Raw genomic sequence first — 22,464 nt, 5'->3', positions numbered from 1 at the left:
GCAAGATTTAAAACATCCAAGATTTAAAACATCATTTGAATCTAAATTAAGAATTTTTATTCTATTTTCTTCTTTTGTACTTTAAATTGATTAAAAATCTTTGTAGCCTTGTAGTCAATTAAGTTTTTTTAAAAATTATACTCATAAAAAATATATATATAATTGATTAGTAGTATTTCGAGACAAAACGCGGCTCGTAAACTTAGCGAACAAGCCGAACACGAGTTTCTTACGGAGCAAAACACGAGTTTCTTTTTCTTACCGAGCCACACGAGCTGTTCGCGAACAACGAGCCGTTTTGCCAGCCCTACTTGGGCAACCCCCAAAATAATTAACTAAGTGGGATGCATCCACTTGGGAGCACTTTAGTCCCCAGAAAAGGGAAGTATATGATGATGGACAAACTGACGACTCCTTCAAAAAATAAAAAGAGAAACGAAAATAATTTTCAAAACTTTTATTACTTAATGTTAGGGCATGCCCTTCAATTAGGTCGGCCTCGTTGGTGGCATGATCTTCCAATCATATTTACAATCCAAAAAGAGTATGATATGGATTATTCAATGAAGGCACATTTACCAAAGAATTTAGAAACAATGGCCAAAATATCCCCCAAAAAATTATAAAAGATATTGACTTTACATATTATGTGCATCGAATAAAAAACATAAAATATCTAACTCATATCTAAATTAGAAGAAATGGCCGCTATTTGGAGTGTAAGTGAACTGTTTTTAACGTTCTCGTGTCCATTCCACAACACCACCTTCAAGCCACTCAATTCTAGAGAGAGATTACTTCAACCGCTTTATCAAAAAAATTGAACTACATATTATTTAAAAATTTGTAATTGCTCATCGCTATATAAAATAATTTTAGAAGATTTAACAATTTATATATATATATATATATATATATATATAGACACACACACACATTAATTGTTATTATAAATATTCTAATGATGAACCAGGAACTCTGACGAGTTACATATGAGATAATTGAAGTTAGAGTTGAATGTTGAGATTACTTAGAAGGACTTGGAAGTCATTATCTTCTTTTAAGCTAACATTTGTCAAACTTTTCAAATTCTTATAAAGACATCTAGGTCATGATTTTCCCCTCGTGGATATTTGATACGATCCTGCAATTTGGAAATGGCCACTTAGTACCAAATACTTTTAAAAAATAAAAATTTCTATGGAACATTTATTTATAATAAATTTAAATTTCATTTTAAAAATATTATAATTTTTTTAGATGGAGGATTCGTTCAAATCTGAAATCTTAAGCTTTCGCCTTCACTTTATTTTCGATCAATATTATGCTTTGTGTTAAAGTTAAAAACTATATCAAGAATTTACCCAGAGCTTTTAATTCATAGCAAAGACGACATAGTCAGAACTTGCAAGCAAAGAACCTACAAGTGGAAATTTCTATATTTGATTTAGGGGACATAATAATTCGTCACATCATAAGATTATTATATCCTCATGAGACCAATGTGATTCATTTTTCGCAACGGGATGAGATGGTGGTTTGGTGGTCTGATATAATTTCTCACATAAAAAATTACTATACTCAAAGATCATGTATCCCAAAAAAGAGGAAAAAAAAAAAAAGTCATTTGAGGAGGCTGTGTACAGACTCTTAACAAATTTAGAACATGCATGATTCAATTTAAAAAGCCTTCTTATTCAAAATAGTGAAGTTTTGATATTAAAGCCCCTATTTTTCTCTTTCTTTTTATTTATTATGATTTTTTTATTTTTTATTTTTTGGCATTAACATGTATGCACGTTGTCAGCAAGAGGCATGATTAAAAACAAAATTCTAAAGAATTAACTTCCTGCGTTTATATATATATGAGAAGATCAGCTATTAATTAATTTAGAGATCTCAATTATGCAATCTAAGCTTAAATATTAAGAGCATGTGAACTGCAATAATAGATTAACTATAGAAAAAAATTAAAGTGTCCTATGAGTTTTAGCAGACGAATTCACTGCAAATACTGCATTCTTTCAGTCTTTTTGTGATGAGAAAAGTATTATTAAATTCTATTTCACTTATTAGTCCTTCAATTCTTATTCAAATATCAGTTTAAAAAAAAAGTTACAAAAACTAATATTAAACTCAGTATTTAGTTTTATGATAACCATTTTAGTGATTATCCAAATAAGACCACATTATGATATCCATCAACACGAATGGTTACATGACATAAGTTATAAAGTAATGATAATCTTGTTTATGTGAGGATATTCAAAGGGGCAAGTTGCACCTAAAATAGCAATCCTCACTCAAAATAACTATCAAACAGTAATGAAACTATTATTAATAAACACTATAGGAGAAGCCGTCTTAGTCTTTACTGACAAAATTATCAGCTGATTTTTTTAGCCAGTAATTTACCGAGTGAAAAATGGACTAAAAGGATATATTTAACTTAGTGGTTGATTTACAGACTGAAAATTCACCTGGAGAACGTTATTGATTGAAACACTGTTTGCAATATTAATCAGTTTTTTCTACATTGAAAACCATTTGATTTCAACCATCATTTTTCTTCTTTCTGCTTATGTCTCATGACAGGCGACCAAAACCTCTCTCCCTCTCTTCGATCATGAGTGTGCGACCTCTTTGGAAAGATCCACATCAAGTTAACCCGAGTTTTTATCCCCTTCCTTCCTCTAGGTTTTTACCTCTCCAGGTCCAAAAATTTTCCATCTCCGACAAGTATCCGCCCGGGATTCCTTGCTTGGCTCAATGTGTCTGCAAGGAATCCTGAGCATATCACTCAATTCATACGCGTTTACATATTTGAATCGCTTAATGTGATCTTTGTGCATTTTATACGACTAAGGATTAGGTTTTGCATGAGTTAGGGTTAGGTGTATGAACTTTCTTTTGACTAATGTCTATTCTAAGCTTGACATCATTTTATTAATTATGGATGAAATTATTTGAACACTTTTTGGTTTTTATTGCTTTGTTTAAGGAGGGATACGATGTTGTAACTTAATTACTGCCTTTCTGGAATAAATTTGATATGAATGTATGTTTTTTGCCAACCCAGAATATTATTATAAGTAATTGAAGTCTGAAGAGTAACAAAGTAAATACTAATCTCGAGTGTTGGTATTTACTATGATTTCTTTTAATTAATTTCAATTTTTATAACCTCTACCAAATGATATATTTTAGAATACTTTGTGATATTCAAACCCATCACATCTACTAGAGGATAAGAAGAGCAACAAAATCTTTAATATTAAATGAGTCCAATCGATGTTGGTTTGAGATTGGCTTGTCACCTCTCTGATGAAGCTCATGAGCCGCTTATCAAAGCGAGAATGAATCGACTCATGAACCAGCTTGGAAAATTTACACCTAAATTTTTTTTTTTATTTCTATGGTTTTGGCACGGCAACGTGAAGGGAATCCAGATTAAGAAAATTTCATTTCTCTTGAATTTGGTGAGATTACCAAACCCCTTGTGTTTGATGGAGTTGATGTATATCACCTATGGGGACATTTGATTATTTGTTTTATGTATGAATGTTCTAGAAGAGAACCTTTTGTACATATTAAGTTAATTAGTAGGGGTGTTTAAGTGGCTTATGAGTCTCATGGTTTTGCCTCTGTTTTAGGGGTTTTCCATGCTAAAATTTGGTGTTGTTTATTCTTGTTATTTGCTTTATCAATTTTGTTGTGTGTGTTTGTGGAGTAGTAGATTTTTTGCTTGTTTTTTCCAGCAAGCGATATCAGAGACAAAGTCCTCTAGGGATTATTTTGTACCAGCTAAATGGAGGGGTCAACTAATAACAACAATACAATGATTAAGGTTTCAAGAACCAATTAGTCGATTTGGAAGTCTTGTATAGAGAACTTTATTGTTTGAACCTAGAAAATACACTTTTGGGAGATAAGGGTAAACGAACATAGTATGGTTACAATTGGACTAAGTTGAATAGAAAAGTCATTGATAATATTCAACAATGGGATGACAATAGTGTTTATCAGTATGTTTATATGAGAGAAAATTCAATAAGGTTTGGGAAACTCCAAGGCAGTTATACAAAAAGGAAAATACATATAACAATACTTTTTCCGAATATTGATGTATCACAAGCACACTGATGGGACTGTAGTTTCTTTTCACTTGACTATTTTTTAGAGGAAATTGAATCAATCAATATCGTTGGATATGAAACTAGAAGAAGAGGTCCTTGCATTGTGTTTAATCAGTTCCTTCGCGGGCAGTTAGGATACTATTGTTATTTCTCTTAGCAATTTCACTTCAAATGCTTTCTTACCTTGAAGATGGTGAAAGTGAGTATGTTGAATGAATAAAAGAAAAGAAATGATTGAGGGATAATGATACAAAGTCGAGTGTTATTTCAGAGAAACAGAGTAGAAGTAAAAGCACAAATCATACAAGTCGTGTAAGTTATGACAGATCACAAGAAAAATCTTGGATAAGGAATGAGTTTAGATGTTTTTACTATGATAAATCAGAGCATACGTGGGCTCAACATTAACTGTTAAAAAGAGAACAAAATCATAAGAAAAAAATAAAATAAAGAAAAATGATGCTAATATAACAACCACCATAGATGGGGATGTTACCATTCTTTGTGATAACATCAACATTAATCTCACATATCAAGATGATTCTCATTGGGCAGTGTTTTATGGTGTTTCATATAAAGTTAGTTTTCATCGCGATGTGTTTTGTATGTACAAGGGGGATGATTTTTGTCATGTGAAGATAGGGAACGATCCATAATATAAAATTGTAGGCATGGGTAATGTTTACATTAATACTGATGCTTGATGTCAATTTTGTCTAAAAAATGTGAAGACGTGTTCCTAAGATCTACTTGAATTTGATCTCCACTAGTATACTTGATAATGCACGATATCATAACCAATTTAGTGAAGATAAATGGAAGCTCACTAAGGGGTCGTTGGTGGTTACTAGTGAAAAGAAACATAATTCTCTTTATTTAATGGGGGCTCAAACTTACGAGGGAGAAGTGAATGCAATTAATGATTCATTAACTCAACTATGGCATATGTGCTTCGGACACATCATTTAGAATAGTATGAAGAAACTCTTCCAAAAATGGTTTATTCCTAACCTGAAGTTTACACAAATGGGTGTATGTACTCACTATTTGGCTAATAAACAACATCGAGAAGCTTTTAAAACTCCCTTTCTATATAAAAAACCAACGTGTTAGATTTGATGCATACTAATATCTATTTTATGGATATTACGAGCTTTGGTGGCATTTATTATTATATTACTTTCATTGATAATCATTCCAAGTAAGTATGGGCTTACACATTGAAATCTAAAGACCAGACTTTGGGTTTCTTCAAGAGTTCCAGGTGTAAGTAGAGAGGGAAACTGAAAAAAAACTTAAGTTGTTCATTTAGATAACGGTTGCGACTAAAGCGGACATTTGAAGTATTACAGAACACTTGTGATCAAAATTAAGAATACAACCAAAAACTGCTCAACATAATGGATTTGCTAAGAAGATGAACTGCATAATTGATGACAAGATTCATTGCATGATATCTCATTCAAAATCGCCAAAGTCTTTTTGGGGAGAGCCTATGAGAGTGGCAGTTGAGTTGATAAATCTTTCACCTTCACTTCCTTTGAATCAAGACTAACCACATAAGGTTTGGACAAGAAAATATGTTTCATATGGGCACTTGAGATTTTTTGGATCCAGAGAATTTGTGGATGTTCTTAGAGATGAGAGATCTAAACTTGATAGCAAAGTAAGGTAGTGCATCTTTATTTGGTACAATCATGAGGGGTCTGGGTATAGGTTTTGTGATCAGATTGGCAAAAAGGTTATAAGAACAAGAGATACAATTTAACTTTTTCTTTGAAGACCATACTATTGCAGATTTTGATAAATCAATTGAGTCAAAGTTTAACAGTAAAAAAGTTGATTCAAGCATAGCTCATCCTACTATGATGCATGATAATGATGATAAAGGCAAACATGTTGATGAGTCACTTCTAGCTGATGATGATCCAATTAATGAGAACCTAGAAGAGGCACTAGTTTAACCTTTATTAAGAGATCCATTAGAGAGAGACAACCTTCTAGGAGATATTCTACCAACAAATTTGTGATGCTTACTGTCGGAGGAGAATCAAAGACTTATCTCGAGATTTTGTCACATGAGAAGAAAGGAGAGCTATTGAGTGTAATGGAAGATGAGATAAGATCCTTGCATGAGAACCACACTTATGATATGGTGAAACTACCAAAGGGAATGAATGCTCTAAAGAACAAATTGTTATTTAGTATGGAGTTAGAGGAGAAATGCTCACAGTCAAAATACAAAGAAAGGTTAGCTATGAAGGGATTTAGTCATACAACAGATGTCGATTTCGATGAAATTTTCTCACTAGTGATGAAGATGAGTTCAACCTGAATTGTAGTAGGATAGTTATGGGTTTGAATTTGGAGTGGAACTACTTGATTTAAAGACAATCTTTTTTCACAATAACTTAGAGAAAGAGATTTACATGGGGTAGTTGAGGGCTTCAGAGACAAAGGAAAAGAAAATCAGGTTTGTAGATTGAGAAAAAGTATATACGAACTTAAGCAAGCACGAAGGCAATGGAAAAAAATGGGTACAATAAGACTACTTCTGACCATTGTATTTTTGTAAAGAAGTTGACTAATAATGATTTAGTGATTCTCATACAATATGTTGATGATATGTTGATCATTGGCCATGATGAGACTAAGATTGAGAAACTCAAGAATGAACTTACCAAATATTTTATCATGAAAAATTTAAGTTTGGAAAAGCAAATACTTGGAATGAAGATTATTCATGACTGGAAAAAGAACAAGCTAAGGTTATCTCAGGAGACGTACACAGAGAAAATTTTTAAAAGATTTAATATGAGCAGAACGAAGCCAGTTATATCTCCACTTACATGTCAGTTTAAACTTAGCACTAAATAATGCCCCTACAAGTGAGAATGAGAAGCAAAAAAAGAAAAATGTGCCTTTTGCATTCGCTGTGAATAGCTTGGTGTATGTTAATATGTTATGGTGTACAAGGCTAGGTATGACTTATGTTGTTGGCATGGTTGGTCATTTTTTTTCCAAATCAAGGAAAAGAGCATTGGGCATCAATTAAGTGAATTTTTAGGTATATCAGATGTTCTTCCAAAGTGTGTTTATGTTTTTGAAATGATAATTTTATTTTCATGGTTATACAGATGCAGATATAGCTGGTGATGTGAAATCGAGGAAGTCAACTTTGGGATACTTGGTTACTTTTGCAGGAGAGCAGTTTCTTGACAATCTAAAATACAAAAGTGTGTGGCTTTGCCAACAATTGAAGTTGTGTATATTATGGCCATAGAAGCTGGCAAAGAAGTCTTATGGATAAAGAATTTCCTACAAGAATTGGACCATGAGCAAGATAGGTTTATCTTATACCATGATAGTCCGAGCGCAATTCATCTCAGTAAGAATTCCACATTTTGCGCATTTGAAGCATATTGATGTGAGGTATCATTGGATTTGTGATGTGTTAAGACTCGTAGAATGTTACAACTTGAGAAGATCCATATCAATGAGAATGATTTTCATATGATGGAAAAAGCATTACCAAAATAGAAGCTTATAGTATGTGAAGGAATTGTATAAGAGCCTTTTCTCCACGTGATCAGGAGGGGGAGATTGTAGTGGGTCTCTCCTGTCTGAAAGCAACAACCTTCACTTGAGAAAAATGATTTATGATTTTTTTCTCATATGTTCATTAAAAATAAGTTGGAAAGCAAAAACCAACACTTAGAATTCCTGAATTTTTGCCCTCTCATTTGACTCTCTCTTCTGCACTCTCTCGTGGCTCGCGAACACAGGAAGTCAGCGTGTCCTTGTTATTTTTGGTGGCATCACTTAGCTTTGTGACTCGAGGCATTCGATGACATCAATTCTCCTCACGACTAAGGGTTTCGGGGCAGCAACATAAAAGGAATCCAAAGTAAGAAAGCTTCATTTCTCTTGAATTTGGTGAAATTATCAAACTCTTGTGTTGATGGAGTTGATATATAACACCTATCTTATGATGGTTGATTATTGATTTCATTTAGGAGTGCTCTAAAGAACTTTGTGTCTATAAAGTTGATTAGTTCCACACTAAAATTTGGTGTTGTTTATTTTTGCAATTTTTTTAATCAATTCCATCATGCGTGCTGTAGTTGTGGTGAATTTTTGGCTTCCTTTCTCCAACACAATCTAACATGAAATGATTTGGCAACATAATCTCAAAAATTAGTACAAGTTTTTGGCATCAAACATATGGTATACCATGATATGTAGAGGTTGGTATTAGTTGAAGCATTACTGACGATTGTAGTGATCTAAAGGAAGATGACCCGGTCGAATCATCAACAGATGTTGTATGAGCGGCAAACTACCTGGCGAAGCATAACCATGAATCAACGAGATGGCTAACATAGCAATAAATAAATAGAGAGCCGAGTAGGGTAGTTCGGGTTTGGACGTGAGGGTGGCGATTGGATTGAGCTAAGGGAAGGGGAGGCAAGATTAAGAAATCAATAAAAATCTTCAATAGCTGTCTAAACTGTCATCTTAGGCAATTTTTAATCCACCACTATGCACAGTTTTTTAAAAAGTTTGTTTTACTCCCTAAGGTGCAGCAAAAAAAATATTCACAATGATTTGGAAGTTTAATATATTGCGTTCCTGTTTTGGAAACCCGGATTTTCATCAAATCATTTACCCTACGAAGAGCACTTTGGCTTGGCATAATCTTTACATAAACAATGTGGCCCAATTCTCCATATTTTAATAAACTTTTTTTTTTTTTTTGAGAAATTACTAACTTTTTTCCTATTTTAAAATAATTTATTTTTAACTTGTACTATTGAAAAAAAAAAACAAAAACTACTCCCTGAAAATAATTAAAAAAATAAAATCATACTAAACGAATATAATAACTGATGGGGAAAATGGCTTAATAACCAACATTACTTGCAAAATGTCCTCATCGTTAATAACTCAGCATTGATAATTGGCGGTATTATACTGCAATGTGCAGTTATGTATTTATTATAATTTATAAGCAAAGGAGTTGGCCAAATGCTTACTTTGACAATTAGCAATCTAGAAACAGTGAATAGCCCGCCCAACTTGGTACACATGAATGCATAAGTAGGTCATCGTCCAGCCAACAGTAAAGCTGCGATTAATCAATGCATACTGTTCAAGCAAATTTTACATATATGTGTACCGAAAATGTGAATCTCGAAGCATTCACTAATTGATCCCCACAATATTTGAAAATTATTTGATGGAATAAATACTCTCAATTTGACGAAAAGATAATGCAAGAAGTAGAACACAGCGTTGAAATATATGATTACGATGTACAGAAAAGAACCACATTGGCATAGAAAAGTAATGGATATAATAGTAAGGGAAGACCACCCACCACACCAAAGCACGGTTGGGAGATGAAAAAAAAATAATGCAAGAAAAACCACAAGTCAAATCAAGAGCAAAAATATAATTAAAAGCAAAGTTCAATCCAAACGCACAAGTAGAATGCTGTGTTGCATACAAAATGAGGAATGGTCTAGTCATACAGTGACTTGGCGGATTGAACCCTAAGCACTTTGTTTTTTATTTTGCAAGCCTTCTCCTCCGTCTTTTCAGCCTTGCATATGGCCCTTTCTATAGCCTTTTGCTTCCGGAGTTTTTTTGATCTTGTCGCAGCTCTAGACTTCTTGATGCTTCTGAATCCAAAAAAGGCCAAACAGAGTATCAGGAAAAGTACGCTACTTGTGCTTTCAAGTTGACGAGTTGTGAAAATGAGGTTGATGATAAATTGAAATTTAGGCAAAAAAGAAACAGAAAAGAACGAAAGCAAAGACGCCAACTCATTCAAGCAGTGTAAAGAGAACATTATACTCAATGACTCTAAGCTCTCTTACAGTCCGTTTCACCCACAGTTCGCCAGTTCTGATCGCCTGAACAACTAAAAACCATTATTTTTAAACGGATTATTAGAAAGCTTTCTTCTTCTTCTTTTTTTTTTAATAACATACATCTCAAAGATATATTACTTTTCTCACATCTGTCAAAGCAATAATTTCAAAACAGATGAAGGTGCTAGATGAAAACCACTAGATACTAACTATATAACATGTAGACTACTGCAGCCAAAACGGCTCTCAAGGTCCGCACCTAGGATGAAGAACAACGCTGACGGCACTTGGACAATTTTCTTGCTTATTATAATGGTTTACTATGTACTGGACTCATAAAAGCACGATATAATCCCAAGCAATGTCGGTGGGGTCAACGTTACTTTCAGAAACAACAACCACCACAACAACAAGTCTTTATCCCACCGTGTGGGGCCGGCTACATGAGTCTTTTTTACTTCGTTGCATCCAATTGAGTGTCATATTTTCATTTAATTCTAATAGATTAAGACCATTTTTTATACAATATGCCCTAGTCTTTTTAGGCTTACCCCTCCCTTTCTTAACATAAGTTGAATCTTGAACATCTACTCTCCTAATCGGATCATCAAATAAGCGACAATTAATGTGACCAAACCATCTAAGACAACTCTCTCTAATCTTGGGGTTAATTAAAAACTGCAAACATTGTGAGCGTTGAAGTTCAATGTTATGATGCATGCAACTTGCACATGAGAAGAATTAGGAGGTTTAATTTTTACTCATGATTAGATTGAGCTAAATTTTCAAGAAGAAACAAATGAAAAAAAAAAATGCATCATTCTCTTAGCCTAAGAAAATGATTATTTTTACAGGTGAATCTCAATTGATATAATTTTTTAAACTAATCCTTTGTGAGTTATAAAGAGTTGACAATGTTCTAGTATCAATAACTTTTCTTTTTTTTTAAAAAAAAAGGGTTTGACAATGTTCAAAACTCCCCAAAATCCTAATAAAGGTCGTGTTGAATAAGAAATCCCATCCAGAGTTCTTATTTTCAAAATAGCTCAAAGTTCAATAAAAATTATTTCAAATCAATGAATGTAAATATTTAAATAAAATATAATCACTGAAAGTTAAAAATAAAAATAAATCCACTAGCCACACCACATTGTCAAGAACAACAAATTTATGATTGACCAAAGTCATGTAGAGTCAACATCATTTCAGATATAATAACTGCATTCACTCTAAAAATAATCTACACAAAGTAAAGACGTGGCTCAAATTCTCTATCCGTGTGATTTGGCAAGTACACTCTACAAACATAATGATTATGACCAGAACCCTCTAATCTGGTAGTTTGTCGTTGAGTAACACTATTACATTACAATCATGACTTCATCCCTTATGTTTTCGAATGACTATGCCCTTTGAGGTGTGAATCATTAAATATATTTGATATAACATAAATCTCTCTGTTAGCTAATATTAACTTAAATTGGTCTCCTTAAACAAGTATCCACCACAAGCCTACAAGGTTCATTGAAGCAACTCATGACTGCTAATTAGGATCATTTAGTCAAGTTGAGTTGACTATATCTTTTGACTATGTAGATCATGATCCACAACAACTTAGAATGACAAAATTATGGGATCTAAATCGATTTCGTCATCATTCCCCTCACCATATACTCTTAAGCTTATAATGATCAATTTAAGCAATCTAAAACTCAATCTGCTGCTATTACACTCAGAACAATAAATGATTTAATGAAAAGCCATAATCAAAAGTGTATTATATGTAACTTAAGGGTATCGAGAGAGATAATTAACTTAGGGGTTTACGCCTATGAAAAATTTCAAACCATAGATCTAAAGTCCACAGGTAAGAGTCTCTATATAGTGTATTATATGTCCTCCTAATTTGCCTTCTAAAAATTTAACCCAAAATCTTAAGTAAATCTCTCGCATTCATCATTTAGGGAGGATGAGGAGCTAATTTTTGGAGCCCACAATGTCATATTGTGGCAAACTACAAAATATGTCATCTTGGAGAAGCGATCAACTACAATCATAACAAAATCCTTACTCTGTCAATTTCATGGAAGGCTCACAATGAAGTTCATGCACATATCCACCCAAATTAACAAATATATAAAGAGGAATATATAAACTCAATTTTTATCCAAAAGTCTAAGCCAAATGACATACCAGACTCTATCTCACATGTCTCTCAACATCTTATATTAAAGTGGCCTAAAAGAAACTCACTTTCACAAAGGAAAGAGTATTATCCTTGCCAAAATGTCCATTTATTCATCTATTTCTCACACTTGTAAAATAGCCTTCCCGAACGAACTCCTAAAAATGCACAAACATGATATGGAAAAACATATAACCTGCAAATATGTCCCACTACTCATAAGTTCTCACTTTACAAAGGGCCCAATCTCTTGAAAATCTTCATCAGTAACATACATATCCTTCACACTTCAAACTCAAATACAATGAACTATATAGTAAAAATAAAAATTTGACGACAACTCAAAACAATAATAAAATTATTCTAACTCCTTTTTGTGTTTAAGCGAAAAGAGAAGAGGAACTCAACCCATGAGGCATGTCTACCTTGCAGTTTAATCTGGCTATTAAAAAATCTCAGGGCTTCATGATCCATGCAGAGTGAACTCATTATCAAGCAGGTAATGACTTCAATGACAATGGGCTCTAAATATAGCATTGAACACTTCATTGGTAACATATTTTTTGCCCAAATTCGTTGAACTTCTCACATAAGAAGGCTATATGATGTTCGCATTGACTCAACATAACTCCAATGCAGCTCCAATGCTCATATTGAAGGCATCAAATTCCACCTTGAACGCCTGACTGAAATTTATAAAAGCTGGAAAAATGGTTCAATAACATATAGTTTCGGTGCCTCAAAACTGGAACGTGACTCATCCAACTAAGAAAATATATCCGCCTAGAGAAGCTCTGTCAATGATGTCATCATAGAGTTGAAATTCCTGATAGAACTTTAGTAGAATAAGGTGATCCATAGAACTGACGTACCTAAGTAAACAACTATGAATTGGGTAGTTCACAATAACATTGATCTTAGCATTAATTTAACTCAATACTAATTGTTAAAACAGCATGCCCCAAGAAATGTGTAATAAAAAAGTAATAGTTCTTCGAGTGACTATATAATCGGGCTGCTAGAAACATCTCAAATTTTTTTGCGTGTTGCAAGTGATCCTCTACTGAATGGTAGGACATGAAGATATACAACCTCAAATATCTCGATAAATGCCTAAAAACCTAATTCATCAACCACATAAAAGTGCTTGAATAATTGGATAAGTGAAAAGGCATGATTGTCCACATATATAATCAATCCTGAGTCTTGAAAATCAATCCCGAGTCTTTAAATCCTATAACGAGAAGTTTAGAAATGAAATCTTGCCCTTGTCTCACCTTCCGATCCCGCCTGGGCACAAATATGCTCCAACGTCAACCCTTTTTAAGATCTACTATCCAAGTTTAAGAAAAATATGGTCTACATGTAAGGTTGTGAAATTGGCTCGAAAAGAGTTAATCGCTCGAAAATCGAATAAAAATTTAGCTTGGATCGAAATGAGCTCGAATAAATTAAGTCGAGCTAGGAGGCAAATAAAAAATCAATTTTATTTCGATCCATCCTCAAATCGAATTTGAACAAACGATGGATAATAGATGCTATCGCGAATCGGTGGAATGGCAACCCTCTTATATCAAAAGCCCGAAGCCCTTAAGCCCTGAAGCCCTTAAGCCCCAAAGCCCTTAAGCCCCGAAGCCCCGAAGCCCCAAGACCCAAGAATTCATTTCGATCTGCCTTTCTCGATGTCTAGCTCTCTCTTCTGCTCTTTGCTTCTAGCTCTTCCCCTATCTACGTTTCCATCTTGCTCTCTTCCGCTCATGCACCTCTTGCCCTCTTCACGAACGATGCTGGTGAGCTTAGCTGTCTTCTTGCACGGTGTTACGGTACTTTCAACCCTAACCAGAATGAAGTTTAGAAGTTGGGTCACAAATCACAATCCCCGTGGCTATGTTTGGGTGTTGTGGATCTGAAAGTAAACGGGTTTTTTCCATACTTTTCTTTTTTCTTCTGATTTACACATTTGTGTGAGGTTGGGGGCACATTACCCTGTAAACCCAAAGGGGTTGTTTGTTAGCTGGTTTTGGGCAAGAATTAACTCAATCTCAGAGTGATTTTTTCTGTTGTCGTTGAATCCTTAGCTTAAATCACAGATTTTTTAAATCCAGGGCACGTTTATGTTCGAGCGGACCCTGTATAGGCTCGAAATCAGCTCATTCACAGCATTATCTACAAGCATCATGCAAAGACAACAAGCAAGGAGATCCTTGCAAGCATCATTTTTATGGGCAAGGTAAACAACAAATTTTAGTACCAACAGTTGTTTCCAAACCTAACACCAAACCTTCAAATAATAAGTAATTGAGGGATCCAAGGCCAAAGAGACAACTTACCGCTACTGAAATCTTAAAATCTCCTCTCCAAATCCAAAAAGACAAAAATTGAGTGTCTTATTTAATCTATCTTGGAATTCCGTAAATACACACACAAACGCACAAACAAACAAACGACAAACCTACAAATTAGTAAGGGGGTGACTAACATCCACTAATGACGGGAAAATCCATCAAACTCATCTTGCCTTATTTGATTCAGAAAACTACAAACCCCAAAAACAAGTCATCATATCCTTGTCATCGGTTTTGTAATACTAGAAGCTGGTATTTGATATTGAGAATGGCTTGATGCAATAAAAGGAGAAAAATAACTTCGCAGCATTTTTTACATTATTTCAGAAAATTGACCAATATCATCCTTTTGTTTATCAATTATAAAAGAAATCTCGCTAGTAACATCTTGGGCCTCAAACATAATTCCTTCATAAAAAGAATTGGATTACACACGCGCACAGGCGCGCACACACACAAATAACCAACCTACAAATTAGTAAGGGAGTGACTAACATCCACTAAAGAGGAGAAATTCCATCAAATTCATTTTGCCTTAATTGATTCAGAAAACTACAACATCCAGAAACAACATTTAGATTAATCATCATATCCTTATTCATTGGTGTTGTAATACTAGAAGTTAGTATTTGATATTGAGAATGGCTTGATGCAAGAAACGGAGAAAAATAACTTCATAGCATTTGTTACATCATTTCAGAATATTGAGCAGTATCATCCTGTTGTTTACCAATTATAAAAGAAATCTCACTATTAACATCTTGGGCCTCAATTATAATTCCTTCATAAAAAGAATTGGACTCTGGCAAGGGGTTGTCTGAAGTGTTATGACAAAGTGTAGTTATCCTCATTCAACACCAAATGATCGACCATCAAAACTGGTAGTATCAATAGACGCTAGAAAAACATTCCCTTTGTTCACCTCTCTTCCACCCTCAATATCTCCCACATCACAATTGTCTTTAACATTCTTCCTAACTTGCTTCAAATCACAATGGATAATGAAAAATTTAGGAATATAATGCCCATACATTTTGCAATGAGAATAAAAGTTGGATTCTCAAATTCGACCTTCTGAACGAAGCAAAAATATTCTGAACCATGCGATATTTCCTTTTCTAAATCTAAAAAAACATGCATCGCTCCCAGAACTCTAGCTATCTATGGTATAAATAAATAGTTTAGGCAGTCCAAATATTGTTACTAAAGAAAATAAAATGCTCCGGTTCATAAAATGTAAGGAAATACTTCCTATTCAAACAAATTAATATGAATTTATTTTTAATTATAATAGCTTGCCTATTTAAAAACTATTAGCAAACACCAATAAATATAATAATATATATGAGAAAAAACCACCCAACATTATCATCCTTTAGATTAAATCTAACTAATTCGTCTAGAATCCATACATATGCTGCAAGAACCGAGGAAACCAAATACGTTTCAGAACTGTTTACTTACCTACATAAAAGGCCGCATGCTACAAACTACTAATTATATGGAATTCAAAAAAAGCGACCTGAAAGCAATCACTTCATCATTAAAACAGGCGACATGACCATGATCCTTTCTAACTGAACATCAGGGAACACTTTACAGGGATTAATATAACATTTGCAAAGCCCAAAGCACGTCGTACCCCACAAGAAACCCATCGGAAGGCAAATTAAGAGTCAAGGATGAAGAATGAACAGGAAGTGATTTAACCTATAATCATATTTAAAGGCACCCCAAAAAAAAAGTATGATCCATACCCCATGATTTGATATTAATGCCCAAAGGTGTTGGTTTCAGGGAACATGGAAATGTTGTCTACCTCAAATATGATCATAAATGGGAAAAAGCCAAAAAGGTGATCAAAAAGGAAAAATAAGCCACCACAAGGAACCCATAAAAGACATTGAGGACATGTCACCGTCGATGATCCTTAAGCCCTACAAGAGAAAGAAAGCCCACCTATGGAACAACCTAACATCAAGCAATGAGACACTACTAAAGTCATCTTACGAAAATGCCACGAAAGCCCGCATACGAGATGCTCCACTAGCAGCAACCAAGAGATGACTGAGATTCTTACGAAACCCTCAATAAAATAAGTATATTAAGAGCAATCAATTGCATATATCATAACATAAACAAATAGGATTCACAAATAAAGACAAGGAACTAGGAAAATGGTAAGAAGCAGATGAAACTGCAAGACTCAAAAGGTCCCAAAAAATCAAAATCAAATTAAGTTGTCACAAAAAAAGTGCAACAAGGACAACAGATGAAGCGTCACGTGTAATAGAAAAATGGAATTATTTTGGTTAGCTCCCATAAAAGCCAAAAAATATGTAAAATCTAATAGATAGTTCGGGTTGAAGAACAAGATGGCTGCATATAAAAAAAAAATCAATAGGAGGAATCAACAAGTAATGCTCTTCGCACAAGTTGGATAAGGATCCAAATATAAATCAAGTAGGGTCTTATCCTAGGCTTCTACATAAAAGTGCTATTAAGAAAAATAAACTAATATTAAAAAAAAAATCAACTTTCAAACATTAAAGTAAATACAAATATTTTGCATTTTTTAACGGTTGCACTCCTATTGTTTGGGGCGTGAATCAAGATAAACAAGACCAAGTGATCGTAGTCTTAAGCCATAAGCAAGATTAAGTCATTTAGTTGGAGAAATGATATATTGGCTTAAACTCATTCTCTTAACTCGTCATAGTGCTCTAATTAAACATGAGTTGATGTACTTGCAGCAGAACCTAATTATGATTATAAACTTAAAATGATGGAACTTAATTTAACATCCTTTAAATTTACTCATTAAAAGATATGTTTAATTTGCTTAAGAAGATGAGCATAATTATTTTAAAAAATGAGCTTGTAAAAAGATAATTATTTCAAAGAAAAATTTAATTATAATTATTAAATTATTGATCAATAAGTTTATTTTATGGATATGAAATATAGTACAGTATCAATTTACTTTATTATTGTGAGAGTTAAGCTTAAGCTTATCCCCCATCCATTTGTTGGTCTAACTAAGACCAAAATTAAATATAAGTTGAGCTCAAAATTAACCTCAACTAATGACAAAATGGATTTTTTGGTTGGCTTAGGGGCTTGCGCTGACTTAACTTAACCACAATCAAACCGTTTTTTTGACACCAATTTATAGTTAAATGTTTTAATTCACAGTGTTACACTATAATCATATTGTACGAAATAAAATCATAATACACTCATATAGCTAATTAAGTCCTCCGTAAAATGCTTGTGCTCATGAAATAATAGAGGGGATAATTGTTTTAAAAATTGTTTTAACAGGCATATCTTTCTATGCAAACCAATTAAATTTTGAAAAGGCATAAAAAATATATAACAGAGAATCTTAAGATACTCAAACTCATGCAACCCTAGGTGCTTAAGAAGTACAGAATATTTTTAATTATAATGAATATGCTTTCAACGTTAGGACTTATACCATGATTCAATAAGCATTGCCCAAAAGACACCTAAAAAAATAAAAAAAAATCATATGTAACATGAAATAACTAATTACCAAAGAAGCGTAGTCCAACTACATCTCAGATCCAGTCCGCGGAATAAAGAAACTTTGATTTTCACAGTTGAGCATAATAAATGTAGTTCAACACGAAAATTAAGGTTTTTCATGGAAAAAAAAAAGGAAATATATTTTGAAGATAAGAATACATTTTGATATATTGATCTTATAAATTGGAAGATACTTATATAAGATGGATGTGTGCTAAGGCTATAAAGTATTATTGGAGAGAGCATACATAAAAATTTATTGAAACTTCTCTAATTTTAGTCAAATCAAAATCAACTCAAGTCAACTATCAAATCAGGGTGCACTTGGTTTAATATCTAACTCAAATCAACTTAAATTTTATATTTACTACTTTGTAATGGATTCGAATTAACTCAAAAATATTTGAAATTAATGTAAATAAAATAATAGTTGCATATTCGCAAATACTTATTGTAACTATAATGGTCATGGGTTCAATATCTCCAATAATTTCTTATAATTTTGAGTTCAATTGGATTCAACAATATTAAGTTTGAGCTAAGTTGGACTCACTCAAACTTAAGGGTACGCATTAATTGATTTAAACCAAACAAATTAAACTGAACCGAGCATCTTTGGTTGGTTTTGTTTGGTTTATAAAATCACGGTTCGGTTTTTGTTTCAATTTGAAAGTTAAATGAATTATGATTATTGGTTCAGTTTGAAAAAAAAATAGTTAAACAAAATCCATCAATTAATTGGATTGACAAATAAATCAATCCATCTAATTACCAAATGCATACCCCATCATTAGAACTTTAAATTGAGTTAAATCAAAGCCAAAAAGAATAAACTAATTTATATTTTGGTTTGATTTTATACATTATTTAGTCAATTTGGTTTTGTTTGTTATTTAAATTGTTGTAATTGATTAAATAAACATATCAACAAATCCAATCAAATCAACCAAATGCACCCCTCTACTCAACAATTTATCACACTTGAAAATAGTTAAATGATACTCACTCAATTAAAAGGAAGGCAAAAATATCACATATGTTGATATGAATATATTAAATAGAATAAGAAACCAAATAAAGCGAATTCAAAATTGCAAGCCAAGTACTGGTTCGCATGATAAAGATATTTTAATGAGCCTAGTTGAACTTAAAGAAAGAATTTCAAAAGTAAATGAATAACAGGAAAGAAACTAAGGTTATCTTAAAGAAACAAAGAATGTGTTAACGATGGTTTTGTTCGATACAACTTGTCTCTAACTTAGCATTAAAAAAGCATTAGAAAAATGTGCAAGTAATATCTCATTTTGTGGATAAATTATCCATGATCCCCTAAGTGCATAAGTGAATTATGAAGTAGCTTATATTTTTATTTGAGAACTTATAGCATAGCAAAGGAATGAGAGTGAAATACAACAACAGCAACCACAAACCTTTATCCCACTAAGTGGTGTCGACCACATGAATCCTTTTTCTCCATTGTTCCTATTAAGTGTCATATTTTCATTTAATTCTAATAAATTAAGATAATTTATATACATTAAGATAATTTATATACAATATGCCAAAGTTTTTTTAGGTCTATCTCTACCTTTATTAAAAGAAATTAAATCTAAAATATCTACTCCCCTTACTGAATCATCAGATGGTTGACGTTCAATGTGTCCAAATCATCTAGGACAACTCTCCTTACTCATTTCTACCATTGGAGCTAAACTAAACCTTTGATGGATACATTCGTTTCGCATTTTATCTCTAAATGTCAAGCCACTCATCTACCTAAGCATTCTCATCGCAGCAATACTTAACTTAGTTTTATGCTTCTTTTTTAAAGGTCAACATTTTGTGCAAGAAAGCATTGCAGATCTCTTCACCATCTTATAAAATTTTCCTTAAAGTGTAATACTTTTCTATCACACAATAAACCAGATGCATTCCTCCACTTTAACCAACCAATTTGAATTTTACTGATAACATCCACATCTATACCACCATCACATTGAACAATAGACCCAAAATAATTAAAACATTCACACCTTTTAATGATTTGATCACCCATAGTTACCACACTGTCACTAAATATACCACTAATAAAATTATTAAATTAGAAGTATCATGCTATAAAAATGAACATAAAAAACACAAAATAAAGTTAACACCATGTAACACAATAAAATTGAATATAAGAAGAGGATTCATAAAGTTAAACCCAAAAAATTAGCATAAGCTTGATGATGACCAAACCACAAGAAGTGATGTCATGAATATTTAACTTGTGGTGCTCAAGATATATGAACAATCAAAAATCATATCAAAAGTAACATGTGCATGGAAAATTCAATATTCAAGAAAATATCTTACTAAAACCAAGTTGAGAGCTCACGAAATGAGAATACTGAGGTGGATCTTCGATAAAAATATAAATTATAAAATCAGAAATGATTATGTAAGAGATATTCAATGAGTAGACTTAATGAGAATAAATTAATAAAAAAGCCAACCTAGTTGGTTTGGGCGCACAAAACAAAATACAACAACAAATTTGGGAGCTACAGATTAAGGACTAGAAAGAGGCGGACTGATGATAAGAATGTAGGAAGTCGAGGAAAAAGAGATATGTAAGCACCACATGCAAAACTTAATAATAATGAACGGAGAAGTGTTCATAAGCATAGGACCAAATAGGAAATGAAACAAGCCATGTATGACTGGATGGTAGAGCTGCCAAGTGAAATCGCATTTAGCCAAAAGATTTGAATAAAATAAGCCGCCCCCCTCGAACGCCACCGCGCGCGCCTCAACACGCTCTTTATTTCCATGCGAAATTTCACAATTAGATTGATATACGAGTTAAATGTCTAACTTTCCATTACAAATACCAATAAATGCATACAAATTCATAATTTTTAATAATCTTTTAGACTTAAAGGCAGTTCGTCAAAATCTATCTCTTCAGAGAATGGAAACAACAAAGCACATCATGTAGATCAGATACCCAACCTATTGATAACAGCGAGGGACGGGTTTGAGGGAATAGCCTCCGAGGCTTTCATAGCTGCACAAGAAAAAACAACGGAGATGAAAGGACATTAACTACGAAAAAAGAAGGGGATTAAACAGAAACCTTGAGTACGACCAGCCGGAGTGTCAATGGAGATTTCCATGGCTGAGGACTTTAGCTTCTTCCTGTTCCGGTTCTTTGCCATCGTAAGGGTTTCCAACTCCAACGGGAGTTTACGAAAAGGGTAGGCTTTATATTAAAATTAGCCGGACAGCTCTAATGCACAAGAAAAATATTTGTATTATTTGTAAAATATAAAGTGTTATTCGAGTATTATATAGTATTATTCAATTTGTAGTGTAATTCGAATATTTTCTCATGTTACTTTATTTTAAGTTGTGTTATTCGATATATTACCCATGTTATTTCAATTTACATAATGTTAGTGGAATAATACAGCCCAAATCAAATAACGCATGAGAATATTCCAATAACACTTCAGTCCTAAATCAAATAAAGCAGGTAAATATTCTAAGAATACCACAAAAATAATCGAACAACATCATATAATACTCGAATAACACTTCATTTTTTTAATAACGTAAATGAAATATTCATAACTATTGCAATTCAAACGTTGTTATACATTCGGTGTCCTAATGTATTATTTTTCTTAATGCATAAGACCCAAATCACTCTACCGCGCTTTCAGAAATGCGGCATGTGTTCCAATTATTTTATTATTGGGATAATTACATACAATCATTGGAAACAATGATAATCTAGATTTTTCCTTAAACATTGATAATCTAGGAGATTTTTTTGAACTGCAGAACCAATATATCTACACATGTCATTATCAAATTATTGAAAATTTAATAAAAATGAAAAATATGAGTTGGGATTTTATCATGAATTTTGATTTTTGAGTGAAACTTTCAAAAATAGATAATTTTTGTTGGGATTTTATCATGAATTTTGATTTTTGAGTGAGACTTTCAAAAATAGATAAAAATATCAAATTTATGGTGGTGTATGTAATTGCCACTTCATTATTTTGCTTTTTATAGTTTTGATGCATTAATTCAGAGGTATAGGAAATAGCAACTGAAACTAGAAATGCATATTTCATTCTGAAACAATTACAAACCCCACTATGCTTGTGCACATTTAATATCACCACATTGATGTCTTTAGCACCTATTATGAAATTTTTATTTTAGATCCACCAAAATTTTATCAAAAATATATTATTAAAAAGTTTAATACACATAAATTATTATATGATGTATGTCACATATTATATTTTAGAATTTTTTTAAACACTAAAAAATTGATTATTTATAAAATGAATCTTTAGCTAATTTTATTT

The 22,464-nt window shown here is 32.7% G+C and overlaps 1 protein-coding gene across 2 annotated transcripts; it reads right to left on the bottom strand.

Moving 5' to 3' along the window:
* Positions 1-9,576: 9,576 nt before the first annotated feature.
* LOC110018742 lies at positions 9,577-21,351 on the bottom strand. 2 transcript variants are annotated; one of them, XM_020716156.1, is made up of 3 exons: positions 21,228-21,351; positions 21,092-21,146; positions 9,577-9,820 (listed from the first exon to the last, which is right to left on the bottom strand). In XM_020716156.1, the coding sequence occupies exons 1-3, from the start codon at positions 21,295-21,297 to the stop codon at positions 9,661-9,663; spliced, it is 285 nt and encodes a 94-aa protein (XP_020571815.1). In that variant the 5' UTR covers positions 21,298-21,351; the 3' UTR covers positions 9,577-9,660. The 2 variants fall into 2 exon arrangements, with proteins under 2 accessions (XP_020571815.1, XP_020571814.1); XM_020716155.1 differs by having other exon boundaries at positions 21,216-21,350.
* Positions 21,352-22,464: the final 1,113 nt, after the last annotated feature.

This window comes from Phalaenopsis equestris, unplaced genomic scaffold, assembly GCF_001263595.1.
Source record: "Phalaenopsis equestris unplaced genomic scaffold, ASM126359v1 Scaffold000036, whole genome shotgun sequence".
Lineage (NCBI taxonomy): Eukaryota > Viridiplantae > Streptophyta > Magnoliopsida > Asparagales > Orchidaceae > Phalaenopsis > Phalaenopsis equestris.
Note: the sequence above shows the minus strand (reverse complement) of the source record. Positions and strands in the feature narration are given on the sequence as shown.

Coding starts and splice junctions, on each gene's coding strand:
- LOC110018742 (XM_020716155.1), bottom strand. CDS start 21,297: ATGGCAAAGAACCGGAACAGGAAGAAGCTAAAGTCCTCAGCCATGGAA. Junction 21,147..21,215: donor TCCGGCTGGTCGTACTCAAG/GTTTCTGTTTAA, acceptor TTTCTTGTGCAG/CTATGAAAGCCTCGGAGGCT. Junction 9,821..21,091: donor TCCCTCGCTGTTATCAATAG/GTTGGGTATCTG, acceptor TTTTGGATTCAG/AAGCATCAAGAAGTCTAGAG.